This window comes from Melozone crissalis, unplaced genomic scaffold, assembly GCF_028551555.1.
Source record: "Melozone crissalis strain CALT ecotype California unplaced genomic scaffold, PUWL_Pcris_2 ptg000018l_1, whole genome shotgun sequence".
Lineage (NCBI taxonomy): Eukaryota > Metazoa > Chordata > Aves > Passeriformes > Passerellidae > Melozone > Melozone crissalis.
The window spans coordinates 31,525,026-31,550,459 of NW_026535796.1; the positions used below are offsets into that span (position 1 = coordinate 31,525,026).

Consider the following 25,434-nt stretch of genomic DNA (forward strand, 5'->3'; position numbering starts at 1 on the left):
ATGAAGGAAGTGGCTGTGTTACTCAGTTACAATTCAATGTCAAAAGACTCCAAATGTATAGCCAAGGCTATGAATGCTATTTGATTGTAACTGTAGCAGTTTCAGCAGCTATCAAACCTCCCTTCCTGAACACAAAGTCCAGCACAGGAATACCTCAAAATCCAACCATTTAAAATGCTGAACTGTGTACACCAAATTCAGCTTTTGCACCAAAATGACCAAACACTGACTCAGGTCTTACATGAGCTACAGCTGCATTAAGTCAAGAAGAAACACAGAACTAGCAAAAGAGAAGCTAAGCACTACCTAGCGGGGGTGATCAGCCAGAATGGCCACAGAAAAAGAAATATCAGCATGTTTAGAGTAGGTCACTGACCAATGATAATCTAAAGCTTCAGTTTGGCAGCTGTTCTAAATAGATCTAGTGTACATGCTGCTGCTAAGAAAGCAGCTCTCTTTTATTACCAGACCCTCCCAGACAAAACTGTGTGTTTTGATACAAGGGATGTTGTGAAAACAAGACAAAGAAAGCTTAGGAAAACCCAGAGCAACCTTCAGCCCTTCTTACTATGCAGCTGCACACATAACTGTGCCAACATAAGGGAAAGGAAGAATCATGCATCATCATCCTTCCTGGCAGCAGTCTGCCTTTTCATCATCTTAAAGCAAACCCAACCCACAGTCTGATTTTTAGCTTTTTCAAAAGTCTTGAGTTGTTATTCAAAAGGAGAAGAGGATATTAATACTTCCAAGAAGTATGTTATAGGGAAGTAGTATGAACATAACTGGGCAGGGAGGGTTTACTTAGAATTTGTATGTACAGTGTCCCTGATTTACTGAGTTTATTTCCCTATGGCCCTCAAGTCTTCTAGAGCTACAAGCAGGTATAGTTCACAAAATGCAAGCTGTGCCTCAGAACCTTCTCTCAATTCTTTGGTCACTCTTGACTTCTTCTGTGCAGCAACCTCTGTATTTTAGGATTTGTGTTTTTCTTTCCACACAGAGCAAGTAACTTTAAACTGCAAGTCAAGCAGCAGCCTTCATTGTGTCCAAATTCCTCCAAAAGAGCCTCTCAGGTGAGTTCAACACACAACTGCTACATCATATTTCAGCTCTATGTTTTTTGTGTGAGGCAGCTCCAAGTCCAGAAGATACACAGCTAAGACTGATTCAGAAACAGATGCATCTGCATGGCATCTAGTCTGGAGGCACTCACTGCTGAAAAAGACAGCCCATAATAGAAGACTTCTAGCAAAAGGCTGCAGCAGTATATCCACTGTCCCCAGACCTCCTCCCTACTTGGCATTTTTGCTGGAAGCACACACGTACATACACTTGGGCAATAGCTCATGTTGCAAAGTTTGTCAGCACTGTGCTCCACACTCCATTGACCAAGCAATTGCCATTTTGCTGCTGCTAAAACTTCACATGTCTGCCTCCAGGAAGTGCAAAAGCACAGAGACAGAGACTGCCAGCATCAGGCAAAGTATTTTGCCAAAAACCAAGAAGCAGGAGGCTTTTAGGCTGATGTAATTAATTGACTGCCTACATGAAAAACACAGCTTTCTTTTATACTTCCATTAGTCTTCCAGAGCAATTAGGTGTCTAGAAACAGCCCAGCTTAGCCCAGTCAAAACCAGGGTTACCTAGTCCTTGAAATGGAAGCATTGCTCATGATTTGCATTTCATATTCCTCTAGCACTGCTCTTCCCACATCAGGGCACAATACTATATAAAAACAAAACAAAACACAACCCAACCCAACAAACAAGTCTTTTAATATCTTATTATCTTCTTTTATGGAACTAACCTAGAAAGTGTCCATCAAACCATTTCATCCTTCAATACTCTTATAGACTAATAAAAATTAAAAATTTATCCATAAGTCCCTCTTCAAATACCTTGGTTACTGCATTAATAAGAACATTTCCCATTATATAATGTTGAAAAGTACAACCCACTGTACTTGTAAATTTTGCAATAATCAAACTCAGAATTCACAGAAAGAAAAACATTGCAACCAAACTGATCCATCTGTAGCTTTGCTTGTTTTTAAATTTGAAACAGTGGCATTGAAAAAGAGAATCTTCAAACCTAGTGAGAAATGAAACATCTTTCATTCAACAAGTTACAGCATTTGTTAATGTTTCAAGACTTATCATTCTTAGTCAAAATGACCTTTTATTATTGTAAAGCTTTAAAGATTAAAAACTGTCTGGTGAATGGTGTGCTCCATGATAAAGTAGGTGAAAAGGGTCAGCAAAAAAAATTCATCTTCAAAAGCAGAACTACAATTCAGAGGTTCTATATCCAGTTCATGGACTCCTTGTTATTAAATTTACTAAGACAAGGTAAGTCACAGAGAGACTATTCATAAACACAAGCTGTGACAACAAACTAAAGCTAAAAATCTTCAAGAACTTCCAGGTACTGAGGACACAGGAAACATGTATCAAGTTGAAAGCTACATAATTTAAGCATCTTCCCCCTGCATTCCACAGTTATTAGCTGTCAAAATTAAAGAGAATATTATTCCAACATTGTGACTTGCATAGTTAAAAGAAGTGATTCTTTAATAGAAGACAGAGACATTGTCTAAGCATTCCACTTCAAGGCATGTGGAGACTTCAGCAAGAGTCAGTTACAAGAGATGATGAAGAGTCAATGACTGAAGCAGGACAGAAGCACTCCCTTACTAAAGCACAATATGGCAAATCAATAAAAAATGTTCAAGGAAGATTGCTAGGATAATTTAAAGTAAGGACTGTTCATCTGAAAAAAAGAGTGCTGTGTTCCATACATTACTGATTGCTTTACCAGCAATACATAAATATCTCAATTAGCTGAACTTACACCTACAAAGATCTTTAAAAAAAAGTTCCCCAAACAACTCTTATTACTGCACATGGGTTTTACAAGCAATGGGTTTAGCAGAAGGAAGAATGACACCATCAACACTACTGAAAAGAAAGTAAAGCAGCAATACACCTCTTAACAAGTCCTTTCAACAGATATATTCTGAGTTAATTCACAGCTTCCTAACCAATGCAGTTTCAGATTTGAAGAGAAATGCTAAAGAAATGATTTTTAAAAGAAAGCTGCCTCCAGCTGTAAGACTGTTCAAATAAGAGACTGTTGTAGTCATCCATGAAACCAAATACATTGTGAAACTTAAGGGCAGTACAGGCCTCCTAAAGTTATTTTCCCACAAAAATTTTTGTTCCTGAAAAGGCTATCTGCAACATGCCTCTTTTGTTAATGGTTTAGAGCTTAAAGGCAAAAAGGTTGAAAAAGCATATTCATCATACCAGAGAGGCCAGTGTGATCTCATGCTTAATATCCTATATATCAAGTCCCAAAATCTGGCTAACAGGAGAAACCACTTTGTTTCTTATAGTGAAATGGAGAGATGAAGTTTTAAAAATAGGTAAGTTTTCAAATTCTGTAGATGTAAATATCATCAGACAAACACAAAACTGAAGGCAAAATTCTCTTCCAGGATATGAGTTTTCCAAAGGCGCCTCAAGCATATCAATCTCTGAGACACTTCACCTATACTTCATTTTCTCTTTATTAAAGAAATTAATCTTTCCGGACAAAACTTAAAATTCTCCCTCCTGAATGTGAAGTGTGTATCATACAACAACTGTAGCCATTTTGGTTAATCAAATATTCAAAATCACTTGAAATATAGGCCAAAAAGGATCACAGTTACCTTAGCATGCTTTAATTCCAGTTCTGCTAGTTCCACCAGATTTTTTCTGAATGCTGCAACTCTTCTTGTCTTAAAGTCTATCAGTTCTACAGAAAATAAAAATGGACTCATTAACAGTATCCCTGCTAGTGACCTCAGCTATTAACAGATAGATATTCCTTCAGGATGGAAGAGGTAAAGGGTGAGAGAAGGAACAAAGAAAAACCTCAGGTTTAATCTCAGCACATTCTGGGCTCACAAATGCTGCCACTCAGTTGGAAGAAAGGAAACCACCACGGCAGCTCCTCACCTCTAGATAACCTTTTGTGGACACTAAGCTCTTTGGAAAAAAAGACTGCCAAGTGGGTGCTTTTAACGTTTATTTCTCTTATTCCACTGCACTGTTCTTTCAAGGCTGCTACTTGAAAGTCTTCAGGGAATAGCTAAGCTAAAACTAGGGTGAACAACAGTATGCCTTCTGCATATACCATTGTGGCTAACAGGATCACTCATTCTCCACTGTCTCATTTACAGGAATCATTAACCAGGTTTACAGGCTCAAACAACTCTTCAATGATAAAAACAGGAGAGCATAGTGTTTAAACCTTGAACAGATCTGCCACAAATGATGACTCAGACACCTACTAACTCACTGAAGTTTAGCCTAAAAAAGACAGTAAGTTTCCAGAAAAGTAACATGTAAATAAGGTTCGTTTTCTCTACTAACTCTGTAATTCAGTGAAATCTCATTTCATTATTTCTCCCTCCTCTAATGTAGTATTGTATCTGTGACAGACTGGTCAGACTGGTGCCTTCACAGAAGAAAGCATAATTCCCCCCAAAAGGGGAATTTTAACACTAAAATATTTGTTTGCTATTACTGCTAACTGTTATCATTTTATATCCTAGCTTATGTATGTGGGGAAAAAAGCTTAACAAGCAATTTGCACCTAGACTTTGCTCTACCTATCAGAGCTATAAGAAGCCAAAGAAAAATAAAATTTGAACTTTCTAAAATAAGTAAATAATAATTAAAAAATAATATTCCTGCTTAGGAAACAGTACAAAAATATATTCTTATTAATTACATTAATTCTCATTAGTAACATACTATAATGTTAATTTCAAGTAGTAACATAGGATCAAGGACCACCCAAATACCTTGTTTTGCTGATTCAGAAATTTTCTCAAACTTCTGACAGCATATTTGCTGAGTAGTTTCAGCTTGCAGCACATCTTTATTTTTTGCTCTTGCTTTATCCAATGCCTTATTAGCATTTTCATAATCCACCAGTGACCTAGATCGTCTATATAGGAGATCCTATTAAAAAAACAAAGGTTGTATGGAGTTTATAAGACTCTACCCAAGGATTTTATTATATTCCAAGTAATTTAAAAAATCAAATTAATTTTAGTCCTTGTTGCTGTATTTTAGTTCTTAGTAAATTATTTGCATTCACTGTACTTCATCCTCCAAGTCACAGGAATGTCCATACTAGATAGATCCACAACATAATACTGTTTGGTCTCCATCTTGTCTGACAGAGGCTAGCAACAGATGGCTTAGATCAAACTCCAAAAAGCCAAAGAAGGCAAACCATGGGAAATTTCACAGCTTCTCAGATTAGAAACAAACTACATTTAGATTATGTATCTGAAATACACACAGAGCCCAAGAAGCAGTAGTAACATTTTTTGTGCAACAGTTTGTGATCTTGTAACTACAGATGTTTACTGTCAAATGCTTGCTCATTCTGTGATATAATTTAATCATCTCACATCAAACAACAGTAAGAATGAAATTTTCTGCAAGCACAGAATATCAAATTCAGCCCACGTGTTTTCGTATCAGCACTAGTAGATTATATGGAATATCCAATTTTAATATTTAAAAAAAAGCAGAATTGCTTGCAATTACAAACACCAAACACACTGCAAACACGAGAACAGCCCTTCCAGTGTTTCTTGTTACTGCATGATTTGGCCTTGACAAGTGGCTTACTCAGTTCCACACAGTCAGTCCCACATCAGCAACTACTTTGTTACTCCTTATATTCAACAGAAACAGGTTTTACAGCCAAGGGGAAAATTGCAGGCTAGAGGAGGCAGCATTTTAATCTATCTGTGTTGTGAGTTGATGAGCCCGTATCACTTTCTCTCCTTTATTTTTTTTCTTTTTAATGTTAAAAACCCCCAGTTTCACTGAACAAAAACCCATAGATTCACCTTAGCAGCTTGAGATTCCCTAAGGTAATATTTCAGAAGATCAGAAAGCTTAAGATCTTCATCAGCAGATACTCGAGCCTCTATTTTCTGGAAAAACAAAACAAAACACCACCATAAAACAAACAAACAAAAAAACCAGTAAGCAAAAGGATCAACCTAAAAACAACCAGACTTTGGGTATTCATTTGTATGATACAAATTAAATGTACAATATGCAGTACACAACAGATGGTCTTTTTCAAAAACTAAGATCAGGCTTTAATGATCAGATACTTAAAGATGCAAAGAAGCAGTATTAGGATTTTGTATTAAAATGTAAGGAATAAGCTACTCTGCGAGCAGTAATTGGCAACTGGCTTTCTGTATTAAAAACTGCTTTTTTTTCCCAATAGTAATTATATTTATCATATGCTAGAAAAGATGTAGAGAAATAAACTTATGTTAAGACTTGCATAAGCAGTTTTATATTGTTGAAATCAAAGGAAAACAAATTTTTAAGGCACCTTGGCAGACTAATTGTGTGACTGCATGTGCTAAGTGGTCTAAAAACCAATAAACTAATTTGCTTGCATTTGAAACAGATTAGAAAGAGTCTTCAAGTGCATTTTTTAAACTCTAATTTAAAAAAGATAAATTCTGAAATGCAACATTTTGAGTCAAAGCACAAGTAATTCTGTCAATTTTCTTTAAAGTATGTGTTAATGCAGATACAATTGCCAGTTTAGGAAATGCACATATTTTTCATTTAGAAGTTTTCCTGATACACGGCATACATCTTCTCTCTACCAAGCCAAATAAGTAAGGCAAAAGAGAAGATATATGAAAAACTGGTTACAAGCATAAGCAATATTACTTTTGAGTCAAATAACTGCAGAAACAGATCTTGCCTCCAGAAAAAAAGCAGCATGACCACCATTGTTTTGGATTCAATGTCTTCATTTCTTTTATCCATGTGACTCCCAGTAACAAGTATGGAAGACCTCAATGCATTTTAGAGGAACAGAAGGGTATTACAGCAGACTGCCTAGAAATGTTTGGACTGAGGAGTCCAAAGGTTCATTTTACAAAACATAACTGAAATCTTACACTTTCTCATTCCATACCACACATTGCTTAAATGCTCCATCTAGAAGCACCCATATTAATTCACATATTAATGCCTTGTTGAGACATGAGTCCATTTCACAGTACATACCCTTGTTTTGTCAAATAACTCTGACACCTTCAGAAAAAACCTGTGCAAAGGAAACAGCTCATATTACAACATTGTTTTGAACAGTCTAAGTTCCAGAACTCACACTATAGCCTGTGTCTGGCAATAAAGATTGCAAAGGCATTGCTTACAATTATAATTCACAGAACTCAGAAAACATACTAGTATCAAACTTCAAACATGTGGGAACTGGGCAATGTAAGAAAGGTAAGGGACAAACAAAGCATAACAGATGGATATTTTCAAGTAAAGAATAATTGCTCAGCTCCTCAAGGATTCTTTATGCTTCTGTGAATTAAACCCCTAACACCAGCACCATGGTCAATGGTCTTACACTATTATCAAGTGTCCTTTACAGAAATCTGAATGTACTTTTCTTCACCCAGTAAACCTGACATATGTCCTACTAGGAATTCAGGGATGCTGAGCAACAGTGTGGCAACATCTCCACTGCAGAGACAATACAGGGCTTCAGTCCTAGAGGAGACTGAATTACAGTCAAATGATACTATTTTGACAGAGGACAGATGTGATTTCTGACACACCCTAATGGACTACAACAAACATCAATACCATCATCAAAGTACCTGGTATATAAGCTATCACCACATCTCAGGTATATTAGAAAGTTAACTTTCATGTCCTACCTGTCATCACACTGACACCAACATCACACTAACTATGTGTGTATGTTGACAAGCACTGACTTCTTTAAGCTAGTAACTAAGTTTAATAGTCAGATACACCAGGTTTCATCTTCAAGCAAATCACTGAAAGACTAAAGGACAAACATCTCTACATAGAGATACTCTTCTAAAGTTCTGGGGATCCCTGAAGATTCCTTTGTTTTCCTAAGGGCAGTAAACTTACCAGAACAGCAGAACTATTTTTCAGGATGTTGGTACACTCAAAAAAAAATCCATATACTCAGACTGAGACCTGTGCTGCTGCATATATCAAAGAATTTGGAACATTTTTTTTAAATGGTGAAAGAATTGTGGGTTTTTTTCCTTATTTGATGAGGACTTTCCCATCTCAACTATCCAATTTTCTACAGACTTTAGAAATTGGCATTTTTTTACAGACGAATATTAAAACAAAACTGTTAAATGCAGCCTGCTAAAGCAATGAAATACTAGAGGAGAAAATGATTTAATGTCATACAGCTGTAATAAGTTCTGGTTTCCTCCTAACAAGAGTTACCAATCTCACAGGCCACCATTAAGACTGCTACACAGCAAACTGCCCCATAGGTTATTAACAATATCTTACTTGCATATATCTGTGGAGTCCTGCGTTCCTAATGCGTATAACGAAGAACCAATTCTATTGTAGTCATCCGCCACATCTAGAAAAACAAACAAGCACTTGTTTTACTACCTCATTCCTCTTCTTTCTGAAAGCCTTGAAATTCCTTTCTTCAAAAATAGGTATTTTTCCAAAAGAACATGCTTTAACACAGAAGTAGAAATAAAACTGCAATCTCATCACTTAATAGGAAGGATAACTTCACACAATAAAAACAGCGGTTTCACCAAATTGTGCAGTCTGTAATTTATCTAGGAGTATTTTATGCAATTACAACCTGCTGGGGGAATTAATTGTGCAATTTTTTATGTTTTATTTTGGTGGAAGATGTACAAACTTAATGGTTAAAGTCTGAATTTAAATATTATTTTAAAACCATTTGGGAAAAAAATCACAGTTTAACAGTAACAAAGCCTGTGTGCTTGAGAGCAGTTAATTGACTACAAACCCCAAACTACAAAAAATACAGCACTATATACACAACACATTTTCTAGCACATCTCTGTTTTTGGAAAACCTTTACCTCTTCAATAACCAGTTACTGGTTAAAGTAGCATTCGTGTTAAATCACTTTAAACAATAAATTAGAAGCAACATTTGTAAGAAGGCTGCATAATTTCACTAGTGAGGTATTGCTATATAATATAAAAAACATAAAAACCAATTCTTTGCATACAGACCTTTTTAAAAAAGCTTTAAATATTAACTCAATGGATGATGAAAACTAACAGATCCAAGCAATGAACAGGAAAATACATTTGTTTGTTATTTCTGAAGTTTATATGCCTTTAAGCAGAATTATTTTTTCCTAATAACACAACCTTAACAGATTGAGTGGGTCAGCTTGCACATAATTCATTACTCAATACGTTATCAATGCAGCTGGTTACAGTGAAGAATGGTATTAGGAAGCAATTAATCTCCCCTTCTATTCCTCCAATTTCAACATAAAAATTGATTTTTCTGCTGGAAATAGCAAGTTGGTGTCTTTGCAAGACCTGCAGCTTTCTGTTGATCATGTTATCCATAAACTACAGATTGCCCATTTCCAAAACAGGTTCCCCAGGTCATTGCTCTACTCCTCTAGCCAGAATTCCAAAAGGTGCCATTTGTCCCAATTCACAGTTTGGCAGAAGTTGACAGTAAACACTGTATGTGATTTGAGCCTGGAAACCAATGAAGCTTTGTCATGAGTTTGATCAATCCTTTCCCATCAGATCCTCTACAACCTAATTTCAAAGGATTTTCCCACTTCTACAGCCAATGTTAAAGCCTTTCTCATTCTGTAAATAAATCTTGGCACTTCATTACCATGAATGAAGTTCAGTTCTCATTTTAAGAAAGCAACCAAAACCACCAGAAACCACTTCAGGTGGGAACTGAATGCAGATACAGGGCCCTTAGCTCATTGAGCCATATCTGACTCCTTCCATCTTCTAGCACAGATACTAAAACTACAAAAGTCTCAGCATTCATCTAACAGCAAGAGAAGCATCTGAAGAACTCAGTAAATGCTTGGTTTAACATCTCATCCAATATCCATTTTAGAGATCTTATCAATGGAGATTCATGAAGGGTTTGTGACCTGGTTTTGTATGAACTATATTACTGTAGACAGCAAAGACAGTATCTGTAAATCAGACCCAAACTTCAAGGAACAGACAGAATCTGGAAGATCAATTTTGATTTATCTGGGCAGAAAAACTTAAAATCAAAGGCAACACAGGCCAATTTATTCTGAGCATCTCAAAGCACAGTAATCCTAAATCAAACACAATAGTCCTAACCCAAAGATTTTTCATTTTCTCAAAAAAATGAATTGCACTTGAGAAGGCCATCTAGAGCTTTCAGAAATCACAATGGCTAGCACTCAGCTCACAAAGACAAATCACAGGCAAGTGGTAAATCTTGTCTCAGGAAGAAAAGGGATCCTGCCAACCAGACTACTCAACGTACACATTGCTGTCTCCACTCTAAATGACTTAAAAATGGAAACCTAGTCAGAACCAATGGCCCAAACAGGAGTTTGCTACAAGCAAAGGTAACTTTGTTAGTAAGGTAATGCAATGCTCAGTTTGCCAAGAGATTGCCCTCAATGGAATCAACCACATCCAATCCAGAACAACTGCACTAGGAGTAAAATCACCTGTACTGCCATATTACCCATCTCTACACCTAAATGACTGAGTCAGACTTCAAAAAACTATTAATACTTAAAGTGTAATTCTTTTCAAGCAGACAGCAGGAAGAATAGTAGGCTCTTCTTACTCCATCTACTCTACTGCAGCAAAGCCTAAACTCAGAAATTCAGACTGAACTTCTTTAGATAGGGAAGGCTACACTTGGAGAAATGAATTCACTTTTTATATGCAAAAAGTAAACTAAAAATGACTTTTCCTCACTAACAACTTCTGTACACTTTAACCAGTACTATTTTCACCCTGAAAAACTCACTTTTATGTGATCTTGTCATTTTATCAGATTTGGCAGAGGCATCTTTGACTCGGTTGTGATATTCTACAAGGAATGTTCTCTCATGTTCAAAGAAGTCATCCACATCCTACAAAAAAAGGGAACATTTAAGAAAAAGGATTTCACCCACTCTCCACAGAGCAATTGCAGAGTAAAGTTGCACATTTCACTGCTGCTGTGACAGGAAATGCATCTGGTTTCATTCTCTAAAACACCATTTATATGAACTGATTTCTTCTCCACTTATATCATGACCTTAAGTTTTATTAAGAGTTTAGTAAGAATTAAGAATCTGCAACAAGTATCCTAAAGGTCTATATAACTAAACATGAAGGAATAGCAAAGGATCACCAAGGGTGACAGACAAATAGAATCCATGCAATCTACTCAGAAAAGGGGAGAAGGGATGAAAGTCACCCAGCAGCACAGAGGCTGAGGTCTCAGACAAGATGATTTGAACTCCTAGCTCAGAACACTGATCCTAATGACAGACTTCTTTCAATTTGGTAAACAAAGGTAAATGTTAATATTTTCCGTATTATAATTTGAGATAACTGGCTTATACTTATTTTTAAAAACCCTCTAAAATAACACAGATGCTCAATACCATGGAATAGCCTACAAATTGGGCTTTGAACAGTATCATGAAACTGGAAGTTATTTGGACTTCATATTTTTCTCCAAGTCATAATTAATCCATGGTCACATCCACTTTCCAGCAGTTTCAAAAAAAAAAAAAAAATTAACCTAGACATTTTTGACTCTTGTAAAAATTGCTACCAAATGGAAGGTCACTACTAGAAAGAAAAGAGATTAAAAATCATTCTCTGCAGAATTTCTGCTTGCTATAAAAGTATCTTGTAGCTTTTGGAAAAGTATAAATGAAATCGAATTTTCATTACTTTTTTTTTCCTCAGTTACATTCTTACATCTAGGAGATGGGAAAAATCATATAACCTCTACTGCTTCTCTTTGAAACAGCAGACAGATTCTAAAAGACTGGGAAAATTCACTCCATTAGTAACTTCTGAACAGAAGCAGTTGTCAGACCTAGTTCTTCTTTCCACTATATAAAATGGCAGGGCTCAACAAAAAAAAACCCAACAAGATTATCAGTTATCTATGTATTAAAAAGGTGATTAATTTCATAGAGTACTGAAAGGCCATAAGAAAGCTCTCAGTTCATTTCTATCCAGACCACAAGTTCTCACCCATGGTTTGCCACTAATCCTTAAGTTAGATATCACGATAAAAATCCATTTTTGTACCTATGTAAAATTCTGCTTCATTAAAGAAGGTGACAAATGTTAATACATTTTAAATCTTGCTATGTGAAGCAGTATTCACCTTTACTCCTGAAACAATGACACCATCTGCTGATTTAACCATATTTTTGAAGAAGTCTTCAAGTTTCTCTTTCTTATTTTTCCCACGAACACTCAACTGAAAAACAAATTAATTTATGTTAATTCATATTCTGGAGGTAATACAAGCTTTAAAAAATCAAATAGAACTACATACCCCTACCAGCTGTACTAAAATAGTTCTACTGTTCTCTGTTTATTCTTATACTCTGCACTAATGGGGACAGGGCACCTTGCATACAGAATGAAGACTACCTCATTCACTAGATTGTTTATCACCTAAAACACCATTCTAGGGAAAAAAAAAAGAAAAAAAAGAGATCAGCACCATTCTAGCACCTGCTGTACAGAGTGCACATTTCAGTTACCAATAACACAGTTTTTATCATGCACAGTATAGCTGAGTTGCTGTAACAATAGTTGAGTTAACACAACCATGTTTTACTCTCTGGTGAATGACAGATCTCTGACTTCCAGAGGATCGTGCTGGTTTAAGCCTCCTCACACTCTCTCTTCCTGTCCATCTAACTACTCCCAGTTTAAGTAAACTGAGTGCCTGAACCTGTAAGCATTTCTACATCAAGCAACAGAGGAACCTCTGTAACATATTTTGAATTAAGTATGCATGCAGTTGAGCCAGTCTGTGTAATAATTTCTTCCACTTAATGTTGATTCCTGCAATTTTAAAAAGTAACTGAAACTCTTTGCAGAATAAGAGCAAACACTGTCTCCAACAACAAAAGCTTATGAATCCAAAAGTACTCTCCATTATCTCAATTCATTGTTACATGTGGATAGCCACACTAGTCCAATATTCAGAAAAAAATTAACCCCATTTTCACTCACATCGTTAGCATTATCAAAATATTTCATCAGAAATTCTCTCTAGTTTTGTTAGCAACAGAATTTACACCGAAGTTCCAAATGCTAAAAAATTAGTGTTCCATTTTGTTACATCATTCTTCTCCACAGCAAATAAAAATAATTCAAAGAGTGGAAAAGTATACTATCAAGTGAAATCACCACCAAAAGCTAATCTTTTTAATCCAAAATATACTAGATTTCCAGTAATCTTTTTGATGCTGAGGTTAAAGCACAGAGTGCATTTGGTTCCCCAGGTGGCAGAAAATGAACTCCTACAGACTAAATGAATTTCTAACTTTTATGACACAAGTATGTCTGGCATGAAGGAATTGATGTAATTTGCTCCAGGAGGTAATTCCCTCTTAATCAGTTTTCCATCCCACCATAAAAGCACATCTTGATTTCTCTTGCCAGCAATTCAGTTTTCAATACTCACATCCTGATTATATTCCAAGAATACATGGAAATTTAAGTCCTTTCTCAAAATAGGATGTGCTGCCACACGACACAAAAACACTTCATGCATTGCAACTGTCTTCTTGAATATTGCCAAATATTCACTAAAAACAAGAAATAAGACAGACATAAGAATTTCATATGAAGCAATTTAGATTGAGATAAACCTAGTGAACAGCTTTAAGAGATCCTTAGTAAGGGTACAAAATTACAAGCCAATATATTGGAGTTTATCACTCCAATGTTTGATATAGACATAAATAAATACTGCAGTGTTAATACTAGGGAGAAATTTGAAGCCCAAACACATTACAGAGAGACTTTTCATGAAGATTCAACAAATACACTCTAATTTTTATGGTTAGCTAACAGACACTGGTTTGCTGAAAGTGTAACCTCATTTCATTGTCCTTTTCCAAGCACCCCAAAATTCAAGAAACTAAGGTACAGACTACAGTCCCTCAGCACTGTGTATTGATGTGCAAATTCCTTCCTCCCCATCTCCATCCCCTTGCCCATTTGCACCCTCCTTACTTATTTATATGTTTATGTAGTTTTGTTAGCTGTTTAGACAGTCTTTTATTTCATGTTAAAGCACCTAGTCTTTTTGAGCCAAAGCTTACATTGATGTCTCACTTCATAGTGGTTCTAGAAGTGAAATTAAGAGCTGTTTTTGGTAGGTACAACAAAAAAACCCCATTTAACCATAACAATCACATAGTTGCCCAGTTCAGCCAACTCAACTTCAATGCAATCACTCACTTGCAATTTAATTAAGAGGAAGGCACTCTTATCAATACAAGTTTGCTAGACTTCATTGTGCTTTGCAAATTCAATGAGTAAGATGCAACTCATCTAAAAATGAGGAAAGGGCTCTTTTTCCCATTCTGAGGTCAAACAGTGAAATTAAAATCAGTGCTTTTCCTTCCACTATGTGCAAGGAGGTTAAGATTTACATACCAGCAAACCAGCAGGGCCAGTGTTGGGAGATGTTTGATCTCAGTGAGAGTAGTAGTCATTCAGTGAAGACAAAAAAGGAGGATGCAGAGGATGGAGGTGGCAGTAGAAGAAACCCAAAGTTTTCTGTGTTATCCAACCCCTAACCAGACCACAAGAGAATCATGATCAGGGCCGCTGGAAAACCAGATTCTTTAAAATCTATAGTGTTCTGCTCATTTCCAGTTTTCTGCATATGAAGTGTATATCTACTCTGCTATAAATTATGTTGTACATATCACTAATACAGAGCTTTTTAAGACATTTGCTCACAGCAGCTGAAGTTCGGAGAGAAAGCAGCAGTTGTAAGAGTTCTATGTACTTTTCTTGCCAATTCAGAGCTCTTGATAGAAGCAGTCTAGAAGCAGCGTAAATATACACTTGAAAACTGAAACCAATGACAGGAAAAAGATCAAAGAAGTGAATGCATGATAAAGAAAATGGACGAAGCAAGGAGAAACTTCACTGTGTAACTCAATATGGAACAAGAAGCTTCAGAGCAGTTATTTCAATATAAATTAAATTCATAGTAAGGGAAAATAGTATTTTCAGGAAGTATATTCTCCTTGTGCAAAAATTTAAAAAAAAAAGTGTCAAAAAAGGAATCTTTGTATTTCTTGGGGAACAGAAGGTTGGCATCTATGTTTACAGTACCAACCACATGCACAAATCCCTACTCCCAATCACTGCGTGTATTACCCTGAAGTCTAATTATACTTATCAAATGTGGAATACCAGAACTAAAAAAGATAGAGGTTATCTCCTCCCTTTGCAGATGTTCTGTGAAGAACAGGATCTAAGCACTTTCCTTCTTATGAAAGAATGCTCCAGAACAAGCTAATTTATTTCCTGTTTCAGAAGATCTTCCATGAAATTATTTCTACAATTTTCCTAATGGCACTGATCATGATCACTAAGAGTAACCTTGGTTATACAACAGCTGGATTCTCAAGTCTATGTTTCACAGAGAACCATTACAGTGAGATCAGAAACATGGGACAGCAAACAGCACTAAAAGTTCTGGAATATAAATAAATTAATAAAGTAGTAATCAAGTCTACATACGCTTCCAGTTCTTGTTTCATCTTGGTGAATTCTTCTTTAGTCATTGATCCTTCCCCTTCTCCAAGTTTCTGCAGTTTCTCCCTGGAGGCATCAAAGTCAGGCCTGGGTGGTGCTGGTGGAATCTGGAATTTAATCCAATTTTTTTTAAGTTCTCATTTTCTCAGTGAAACAACACCCATTCACAGTACAGGAACTGTAGACTGCCTGCAGCTTTTTAATACATGTTTCTCTCTTTCATCATTCATTACAGCATTTCTGGATAAAGTCTCTTTTTCATGAGTTATTTGTGCTGCATTACTACACCAATTTCAGTCAAGTGTCCTTGAAGATTACTAAAGTATAAAGTAATGGCTTCAGTTTAATTACAACAGAAGTCAAATAATACTTCATTTCCCATGACAATGACTTAAAACTTGAAAAAAATATTTTTAATTTATTTTGGTTTAGCTTATTTGGTAAGGATTATTTCTCATTTAAAGAAAGAAGAAAAAAGAATTCCAGAATTGTTTTCACACCATCCATTTCTAACTCCCAAAACTTGAAACCAAGAAAATCATTCCCTATTGTTTGCAGGCACTAGCTCTTTCTTGCAGCACTGCTGACATTAAAGACATATGTGTTGAAGTAACAAAGCCCCCAGTCAACAAGGCTCTAGGTTAATTTTGTAATACAGTATATTAACACTGAAAGAGGAAACATCAGAGTCAAACTAAACCTGAATTGGTGCTGGGAAAGGAACACAGAACCAAATATGTTTAAATTTTAATTTACTGACATGGGCCCATTACAATAACATATTACAAAAAAAAAAAAAGAAAAATCCATCTAGACAGTCAACTGTCTGGAACTAGTTATTACCACACTGAAGGTCTAGTCACTTCAAATAGCTTTTCTGACTAAGAAAAGACCAGCTCAATAATGGTATGACCATCACAGATTATACTCATTATAATTTACCCAGTAATCAATTAGAAATACCTGTTTACCCTCTGAATCAGCAAATACCCCCCAAACACAAAATGAATACCAAACTTTCACACCAAGATGAAAAATATTCCTATTTGCAATTAACATATGAAAAGCAGCACCATTTTTAATATGCAGTATCATATGGTGCCTGTTTAGAGACCTCTGTTCCTGGAATGCCTGAAATTAACTTCAAACTGTAAGTTATTGTATGTTGAGGTTCCCCATGTAACTTGATTAAACATTAGCTTGCAGAAACAATACCACCAAGTTATACAGTTCAGATATACTCTCCCACACTTTTAACACAGTGGCATAAAAATACACTTGGAGACAAATTAAACTACTCACTTCTTAGGAGTAAAGGGCAAGAAAGTATGACAGCTACTGTAGCTTTCTTCCAAGCTCGCTTCAACCATTAATTTTGTGTAATTGCATAAAATGACGTATTAGAGAAGCTTATCTGATTTTATAAGGAGTGAATACCTGCTGTTTCCACTGCATTTAAAAGCAGTCTCAAGTAGTTTTGATCCAGCCCACAGAAAATGGCACATATAAACCAAAAGAATACCAGTACTTACAATATAGCCAGCATAGTCCTCGTTCTCAACAAAAGAGTCATGAAGCCAAATAAACTCTTCGTGTTGCCGGACAACAGAAAATTCATTTTGTTTGAAATTTGGTAAGGAACTCTAGAAGGGTAAAAGGAGGTAGAATTATGGGGGGGAAGGAGATACGGAGGAAGAAAAGCTCAACAAAAAACAAGGTTTTTCATTACTACATGAGAAAAAACCTTGAGGGAACAACAAATGTTCATACCACAGTAACTACCCTCATCTTAATTAGTGCAGCAATCAACTGGCATGGGTTGCCATAAGAGGTTGTGGAGTGCCTGCTCTCATCAACACATCTAGTATGTGTTGATGAGAGCATCGTTATCAACTTAATCCTGGAGTTCCATTTAGTATCTTTATTGATGATCTGGATGAGGGGACCAAGTGCCCCTCAGTCAGTTTGTAGATGACACCAAGTTGGGTGGAGGTGTTGATCTGCCAGAAGACAGGAAGGATCTGCAGAGGGATCTGGACCAGCTGGATCCATGGGCTGAGGCCAACTGTAGGAGGTTCAACAAGGTGAGGAGCCAGGTCCACACTTGGGTGTCACAACCCCAGACAGTGCTACAGGCTGGGGACAGAGCAGCTGGAAAGCTGCCCAGTGGAAAAGAACCTGGTCCACAGCGGCTGGGCATGATCCAGCGTGTGCCCAGGTGGCCAAGAAGGCCAATGGCATCCTGACCTGTCTCAGAAATAACATGGCCAGCAGGACCAAGAAAGTGACTGTGCTGGGCACTGGTGAGGCCACACCTCGAGTGCTGTGGTCAGTCCTGGGCCCCTCCTGACAGGACAGACACTGAGGGGCTGGAGCGTGTCCAGAGAAGGGCAACAGAGCTGGTGGCAGCTCTGGAGCACAAACCTGATGAGGAGGGGCTGAGGGAGCTGGAGGTGTTCAGGCTGAATAAAAATCAGGGGTAGACCTTATCACTCTCTGCAAGTATCCGATATGAGGCCGTAGCCAGGTGGGGGCTGGTCTCCTCTCTCAAGTCATAGGTGAGAGGATAAGAGGAAATGGCCTCAAGCTCCACCAGGGGAGGTTTAGATTGGATATTAAAAAAAATTTCTTCACCAAAAGGGCTGTCAAGTTCTAGAAGGGGCTGCCCAGGGTAATAGTTGAGCAACCATCCCTGGAGGTACTTAAAAAACATGGAGATGTGGCACTTGTCCCTACATGGTTTAATGGTGGACTCAGCAGTGCTGGAATAATGGCTGGATTCAATCTTAGAGGTCTTTTCCAACCTAAGTGATTCTATGATTCTGTAATTGAAACCCAAATGCTGAGCACTGTGCTCTTGTGCACTCTAATTTAATGGTGAGAGTGAGAGAGGAGATAGGTTTAAATGATGTCCAGACATTTTATTCAACTTCAATTATTCTGTCACTCTGCAATCAATAAACATTCAAATCTAAAAAAAAGCCATAAACAACAGTAATTAAAAATGATCCCTGAATGTAATACAATTACAAAATAAGCTTTTAGAATCTGAAACTATAAGATCTAATCAAATTAAAAAACTATACTGAAGTATATTCATGTATATTACAGATTCTACCTGCAAACAGGCTAATTAATAGGCATGGGAATGGCATAACAACACATCAATACAAAAAAAAGTGAACATAACTTTCTTCTAAACAGTTTTCCAATTCTTTGTCACTTTTTTCTTATGCACTGCAGCTACACAGTCTCATAAACATGAGATAATTCTACTTTCTCATTTCCTCTGGATTGTGTTACACTTTGTTTCAACAAACAGTTTAAGAAAACTCTCTTTTGTACATAATTAAGAATTTTTGCATGTACAAACCCAGGTTTACCTTTGTATGGACTGTGAATTTCACTTTATCCCTCTCACTCAGTGCATCTGAGATATCCACTTGCAGAGCAGCATCAGTCTGGAGATCTACATTTATTGCTCTTAGCTGCAGAAAAATATATTTAGCTTAAATTTTTTTAAATAAAAGGTAAACTAAATTTCCATTATTCTTCCTTTGAAATGAACCCTGATCCTACAATGCTGAAGACAGGTCACAAAACCCCCCAACATTAAAAGATTATTTCCAACAGAAAAAGAAATTCCAGTAGTACTCCTTATGAACAGCCATACAAATAATAATCACCTTTACAGTATGCCTTGATAGTGCACTATTTTCATTTCTGTAGATTGTTAACTTGCTAGTAATTGAGATACTCAGGACAAAGTACATTTCCAAATAGCAACAAGTTTGCTAAGTTTTTCTCTTTATTGTCCCCATTCCTCTGAACTGACAAGCTACTGTAAATATACTTGCAAAGGCAATTATAAAGATATTAACAATTGGAAAAGTCCTTTTAAGGGGAAAAGTGGTTCTATATTTCAAAGAAGCAAAAGCAGTTAAAGACCTCATTTACTCACACTGTCTTACACTATTCTGTTCAACATATCTCATCATACAATGAAAAAGCTTAAAAGAATATCCTGAACTTCACAGAGCTAAGTCTTCTTGGAAATATTGTTTTTCTGAAGAACCCCAAAGCAAAACACTCAAACCCAAGACTTTGATGTCTTCAAAATGAGCATGAGAAATGGCAAAAGTGCAAGGAATACATGTGTTTTTTTCTACAAGACATGAAACCTGAACTTTTTCACAAAATAATTCCAGTCACATTGAAAAAAAAAAAAAGAGACAATGATAAAATATAGCAAAACTGAAATGTTATCTGAGCACCACAATATTTGGCAGTAACTGGACCAAAGGCTTCAGTACTTGGTGTAACCTCATCTAGAGCCCAGCTGGAAATTCAAGTCCCCTCACCCTTGCACCCTTGTTGTTCTAGAGGAATTTGTCCCATGACAATTTCATCATCATGGCCAACAGACATTTGGAATGTTTTTACAAGCACTAACGCTAACCCTGAAATCTTTTCCAATCACATTGTCAAAAAATATTTCAACATCATGCTCACAAGGCATACCTGTTACTGAGACATGGTGTTTTCTCTGATGCTGCTTTTTCTCTACAAGTATCCCATTCTATAGTATAAAAATGCTTTACCAAACAGAGATTTGGACTTTTCTCCATAATTTTCTCCAGGATTGCATTTTTAAGTCAATACTTAAGTACAAAAATGCTTTAAGTATTCTCAACACACAGTAGGGAAGTTACACACGAGCAGATTTTGAAGGTAACACTGTGAGGCACTGGAAAAGCTCTAGGACAGAAGCATCAACTGCCACATCTTGTTTTCCATAAGCTACCTTTACATTAAATCACAGTGGTCAGGTCCCAATCCAGTGTTGCTGTTAACCTCAATGCATGCACAACTCTTGCCTATGCAGCAGCACAGACTCATGGATCTCAGAATTAGTGTGTTAAAGCAAACCAGAATTGTGCAGTCCAGCATTTTCTGCTAAGGCTAGCAAAATGTAACTGTTCAAAAGCTCTGACACACAGCTTTTCCTTACAGTGAAGTTGGAAATCATTAAAATGACTGCACAGTAACATATTCACACACGTGATTCAGGCACTGCCTTTTGTTTTGTTTTCCCAAGGTTTAGAGGGTCACTGCCTCACACAAAGGCATATTATCATGCCATGGTTTCTTGCAGATCACTTCTCAGAGGCACAATCTCCTAGCTCCTACTGAGCTTCCAAAGTGCTTACCATCTAATTTAGGAAAGAAAAATATAATGACATACCAATGTCTCTCTTATGTCATGACACCACATTTTTCAGCGTGTAAAAAGGTTTTTGTGGTTACCCTGTCGGGGGTACTGTTTGTTTTCTTCTGGTCCCCCCAGAATACATTAACAGACTGAGTACTCTCAGCAAATAATCTGGATTATCTAAATGGTATTTTTTAAATCTTTCACAGGTCACAAATATTTCTACCAAAATACTTTTGCACCTCCGTTTTTTTTTTTCAAAGTGGTACTATACAAAATTCCAGAATTCAGTGTAACAGCTGATCAAGTTTGCCATTAGAGCACATCCAGTGCAGTGCAGCCTGATCCTATGCACTGTTCCCAACTGCATATACAAAAGTCCTATCAGTGCTGAGAAAATTAAGAACTAAATATGACAACTTCACCCATGACATACAGCTGTAAAGGACTATTTGTTTGATTTATACCAAGTTAAGTTTGTAACAGTCTTGAAGAGTTTAATCACACGTTAAGTCATGCCATGTAGTCTGACTGCCAACAGGGAATGTTTTCATCTGCAATGGTAATGAAGCATTTATGAAAGGTGTCAAAGACAATCAGAAAGTTGAAGGACTTTAAATATATTCATGTGACACAATGAATCACATTGCATTACTAGAAACTGAATTCACAAACAACATCACCATACCACAAACTTAAACAAACTCTGCATCACTACTTCCAAAATAAAACTGCCACCAATGGATGGTTTTTTACTGATAAAGGAAGTAGAAAATGAAAACATAAAAGAAGTCTGATACAGACGAAAACTGAAATCAAAGTACATTAGAGTAAGGAAAAAATAGAGATGGGTAATCTTGCCCCATCAAGTCTAATACATACAACAATGCAAAATAATTTTATGCTTACATATGTTATCTACATCCATGCTGAACAACTTGCAAAACAAAACATGATTTAATTACATTACAGTTTCCTACACTATGCCAAAGCTATACCAAGAATGTCCTAGTTCTCTTCAAAGGGTCTAGGAAACAGCAGAAGCCAAAACGCAGGCCAAGGGATGTTACAGTACTAACTGAGAACACAATGCAAGGAGAGGGTTTAACATCTAAGCTCTCGCTTAAGGATCAATTATACTTCAAATGATAATGGAGGGAATCTGGTACAGACAAGAGAAAACAACCAAGTGTTACATTCCTAGGTAATGTCATCCATTAACAGTAACTTCCCTGCTCTAAGCTCTTTCAAAAATGTTAAGAGTAAAAAGGACCCTATCTTCAGCTGCTTCTTTACAGGCAAATACACAAAACAAGGGGACAAAGAATACCTTTACACAACAAAAGCTTTTGAAGTGTTTTCACAGCATTAAGCTTCCAGCAGACCTGTTCTAAAGGATAGCTCATTTCCACTGAATGAGTGTTACCTAAAGATTATACAGATATAAAATACACAAGGCAGTACTAATGGAGCAATACTACACCACTTTACAAAGATGTGTTGTTTATGTTAGAGAGAGCACAAAAATCCCAACAGCACCCAAGTTACACCAAGCAAACTCAATCCTATCCTATTTCCTAAGTGAAATTCAGAAAAGCAATTCTCACAAGTTCATTTTATGCAGACCATTTATAATAAGTTCCTTCTACAGACCACCCACTGCTACTTCCTCAAAGAGGATTCTCAGTGCTCTGTTTTACAGTTCTCCAGAAAAGGCTCCATATGGTGTAACACCATTGTCTGAGAATTACTGTTCTGTGTGGCATCAGCATAAATTCCAGCCCTCTTTCATCCCACCACCCCAAGTTTAAACTTAACACAACTGGAGCCAACAGACATGTTCCTGCAGCAGTAGAAGTACAGTTGTCACAGCAATATCTGAATTCAACAGAGGCAAGAGTATTGATTTTCAAAACTAAAAGCTCAATTACTCCAACTAGAAGTCACCATCCATGCTTTCAAGTAAAGGCTTGACCGACTCATTATTTAATTGCAGAGAAAGGCAACAAATCAGAACTAGGGAATCACTTTATGAAAAGATGCTTATTTTTACTACTTCTACTTAGAAAAAAGTATTACAGTTTTGAAGATTAAAGCATAGCAAATCCATTCATGAATAGACTGCCATATTGCTTTTGATTAACTTGCTGTACTACAAACAAAATCATGTAGATAACAACCTGTGTTTTAACTCCAGGCATTTAGACAGAAGAGAAAAAATTAAACCCCCACAGTGATCGGTAATTGAAAACAAGAAACCCTTAAAAAACCAGGGAAACGAGAAAGCCACTGTTCTAGTTTAATTCCTCAGTACTGGATGAAGATGCAGGAGATAAAAAAAAAACCTACTGCATTTGGCCAGCTGAGATGGTAAGTCTTACAACAGTGCAAACAAAACTGCTAAGAGATTTCTTAAGGTTTTCAAATTACCTTGTGAACTCTTTACAACCTTTAGCCTTAGAGGGAAAACTAATAATCAGCCAAACAAGTTTCACAGGAGGTCAGATCCACATTGTTATGTTCTACCTGCACCTTCAGATACAGGCAACTTAACTGTGCACATCAAAGGCTGTTCCTAAGTACAGGGAGAACCTGTGTAAAATACCTACGTAAATAAAATTTCACAGTTATTAAGCTCTTCGATCCTTGCTCTGAAGACACTCAAAGGACAACAACGACAACCTCCTCTCTCTTTTATCCGATGTTCTTAGTAAAGCAGTTGAACCCATAAAGGCAAGAGCTTTATAGTGGCCAGGATTGGGCTGATACAATATTAGAATACCTTTTTAAATTTCTGGCCAAAAACTGGAACACAAGATGCACTGAATTTACCGTCTGACGATGGTGTGCATGATAAAACATCACACCAACACAGCGTGTCTCACAGATTTTAGTATTTTTAGTAATATACTGTATGCAGTCACTTCAATAACCACCAACAGCCAAGGGAACCCAAGCGACCCTGAAGCTGCTCTCCTACCTTGCTCACAGTTGGTCTTTCTCAAGATACTAAGTGACAGGGATAATCAGTCTGACTAAATTATACTGGGTTAGCTGATTTGTTGCTTAAGTGAGGCAGGCAAGTTAAATAAAGATGGACACAGCGGTCAGAAGAGAAACTAAGGCCAGAAACAGAAGGGCAGAGAAAAGGGTTTTCTCAGTAAGAAACGCAATTGTGGCATCCTGTCCCAACAACAGAACTTCTCTTCAATAAAGAATTTATTATGCAGCATGTGTCTGCAATGTAAATGTCCCATTGTTATCTATGGGAGAGCCCCGTGGGCCTGAAGGGAGAAGGGAGGGCAGGAGTGCATCACCCAGGCCCTGGATCGCGGCTGGCGATGGAAGCTGGCGCACCCCGGGGCTGGGCAGCCCGGGCAGGACCGGCCCCGCCGGGCGTGTGCAGCGGGGAGCGGGGGCCGCAGGGAGAGCATGCATCTCCGGCCACAACCCCCTCTCAGCCATTCCAACCACAGCATCCAACAACTGCCCTTCCAAAACTTGGGTGACACAACAATGAAGGGCACACGCACACAGACGCCGATATCATTGGGAGGCTGTGCCAGTAGCAGATCCCGGCGGGCGGGCGGACGGACGGACGGACGGACGGACAGACGGACAGCCCGGACGCTCGCAGCCCAGCATCCCGCCTCCGTCCGACACCCACGCGGCGGGCTCGGGCCAGCAGCGCCCGGAGGCCCCCGAAGAGGGGCCGACCCCGTTTCCCCCACGCCCAGCCCCAGGCGCCGGGTCCCGACGCCTCCCCGCGGCACTTACACCTCGGTCCTCCTCCGAGAGGAAATCTGGGCCGTCGTCCGAGCCTTCCTGCTTGGGGGCGAGGCGACGGCGCAGGCAGGGGGCACGGAGGGGCACGGCCGGCGGCGGGGAGGGTGAGGGGAGACAAAGCGCACAGGTTAGCGAGTGCCCGGCCGCGCCGCCCGCCCTGCCCCGCCCCGGCCTGGCTCCGCGGCCGCCCCGGACCCACCATCATGGCTGCTCGCGGCGCTCTGCGCCCGCCGGAGCCGCGGCCGGGCGGGGCTGCGGCGTGCGGGGCGGGCCGGGGCGGGGCGGCGGCGGCGGCGAGCGGCGCCTCTCGCGAGGGAGCGGCCGTGAGGGGAGGGCGCCGGGCGGCGCTTCGGCGACGGCTCCGGGCGAGGGAGGGGAGCGGGGCCGGTTGCAACCAGGGCGGTGGTTGCTTGTGTGGCGGCCGCGCGGTGTTACCGTGCGCTGCTGGGGCTGGCGGCTGCCGGGACGCGGCTGCTGAGGGCGCTGGGCGTGCCCCGAGCGGGGAGCGGCTCCGTTCGGTGCGGGCAGCGCCGAGCCCCGCATTGCCGAACCCGCAGCTCCGGGCGCCGGCCGGGCCTCCGCGCTGCCCTGCGCCGCTCCCCGGCCGCGCACGTGTGTGCAAACCTGGGTGTGAAACTGTGCGATGACAGCGAGAAATTAAGAGGCTTTGATCTTTAGGCAGTTACATGACTTAAGATTGACAGCTGCCTCTTTCACACCGTGGAGTGGAGCCTTTAAATCCTGCTTTGTCTAATGGCAGTGG

General features: G+C 38.6%; 1 protein-coding gene across 1 annotated transcript in view; it reads right to left on the bottom strand.

Moving 5' to 3' along the window:
- Nucleotides 1-24,929, bottom strand: part of SNX6 (sorting nexin 6) — a 29,638-nt gene extending 4,709 nt beyond the window's left edge. Inside the window, exons 1-13 of the mRNA XM_054275954.1 lie at nt 24,871-24,929; nt 24,663-24,710; nt 19,057-19,161; nt 17,206-17,316; nt 15,659-15,780; nt 13,578-13,701; nt 12,261-12,356; nt 10,896-11,001; nt 8,406-8,481; nt 7,116-7,155; nt 5,921-6,007; nt 4,856-5,015; nt 3,716-3,801 (exon numbers count right to left, since the gene is read on the bottom strand). Coding sequence (XP_054131929.1) covers nt 3,716-3,801; nt 4,856-5,015; nt 5,921-6,007; nt 7,116-7,155; nt 8,406-8,481; nt 10,896-11,001; nt 12,261-12,356; nt 13,578-13,701; nt 15,659-15,780; nt 17,206-17,316; nt 19,057-19,161; nt 24,663-24,710; nt 24,871-24,876 — 1,167 coding nt within the window. The 5' untranslated portion in view covers nt 24,877-24,929. The remainder of the gene's footprint in view (nt 1-3,715; nt 3,802-4,855; nt 5,016-5,920; nt 6,008-7,115; nt 7,156-8,405; nt 8,482-10,895; nt 11,002-12,260; nt 12,357-13,577; nt 13,702-15,658; nt 15,781-17,205; nt 17,317-19,056; nt 19,162-24,662; nt 24,711-24,870) is intronic.
- Between the last annotated feature and the right edge of the window lie 505 nt (nt 24,930-25,434).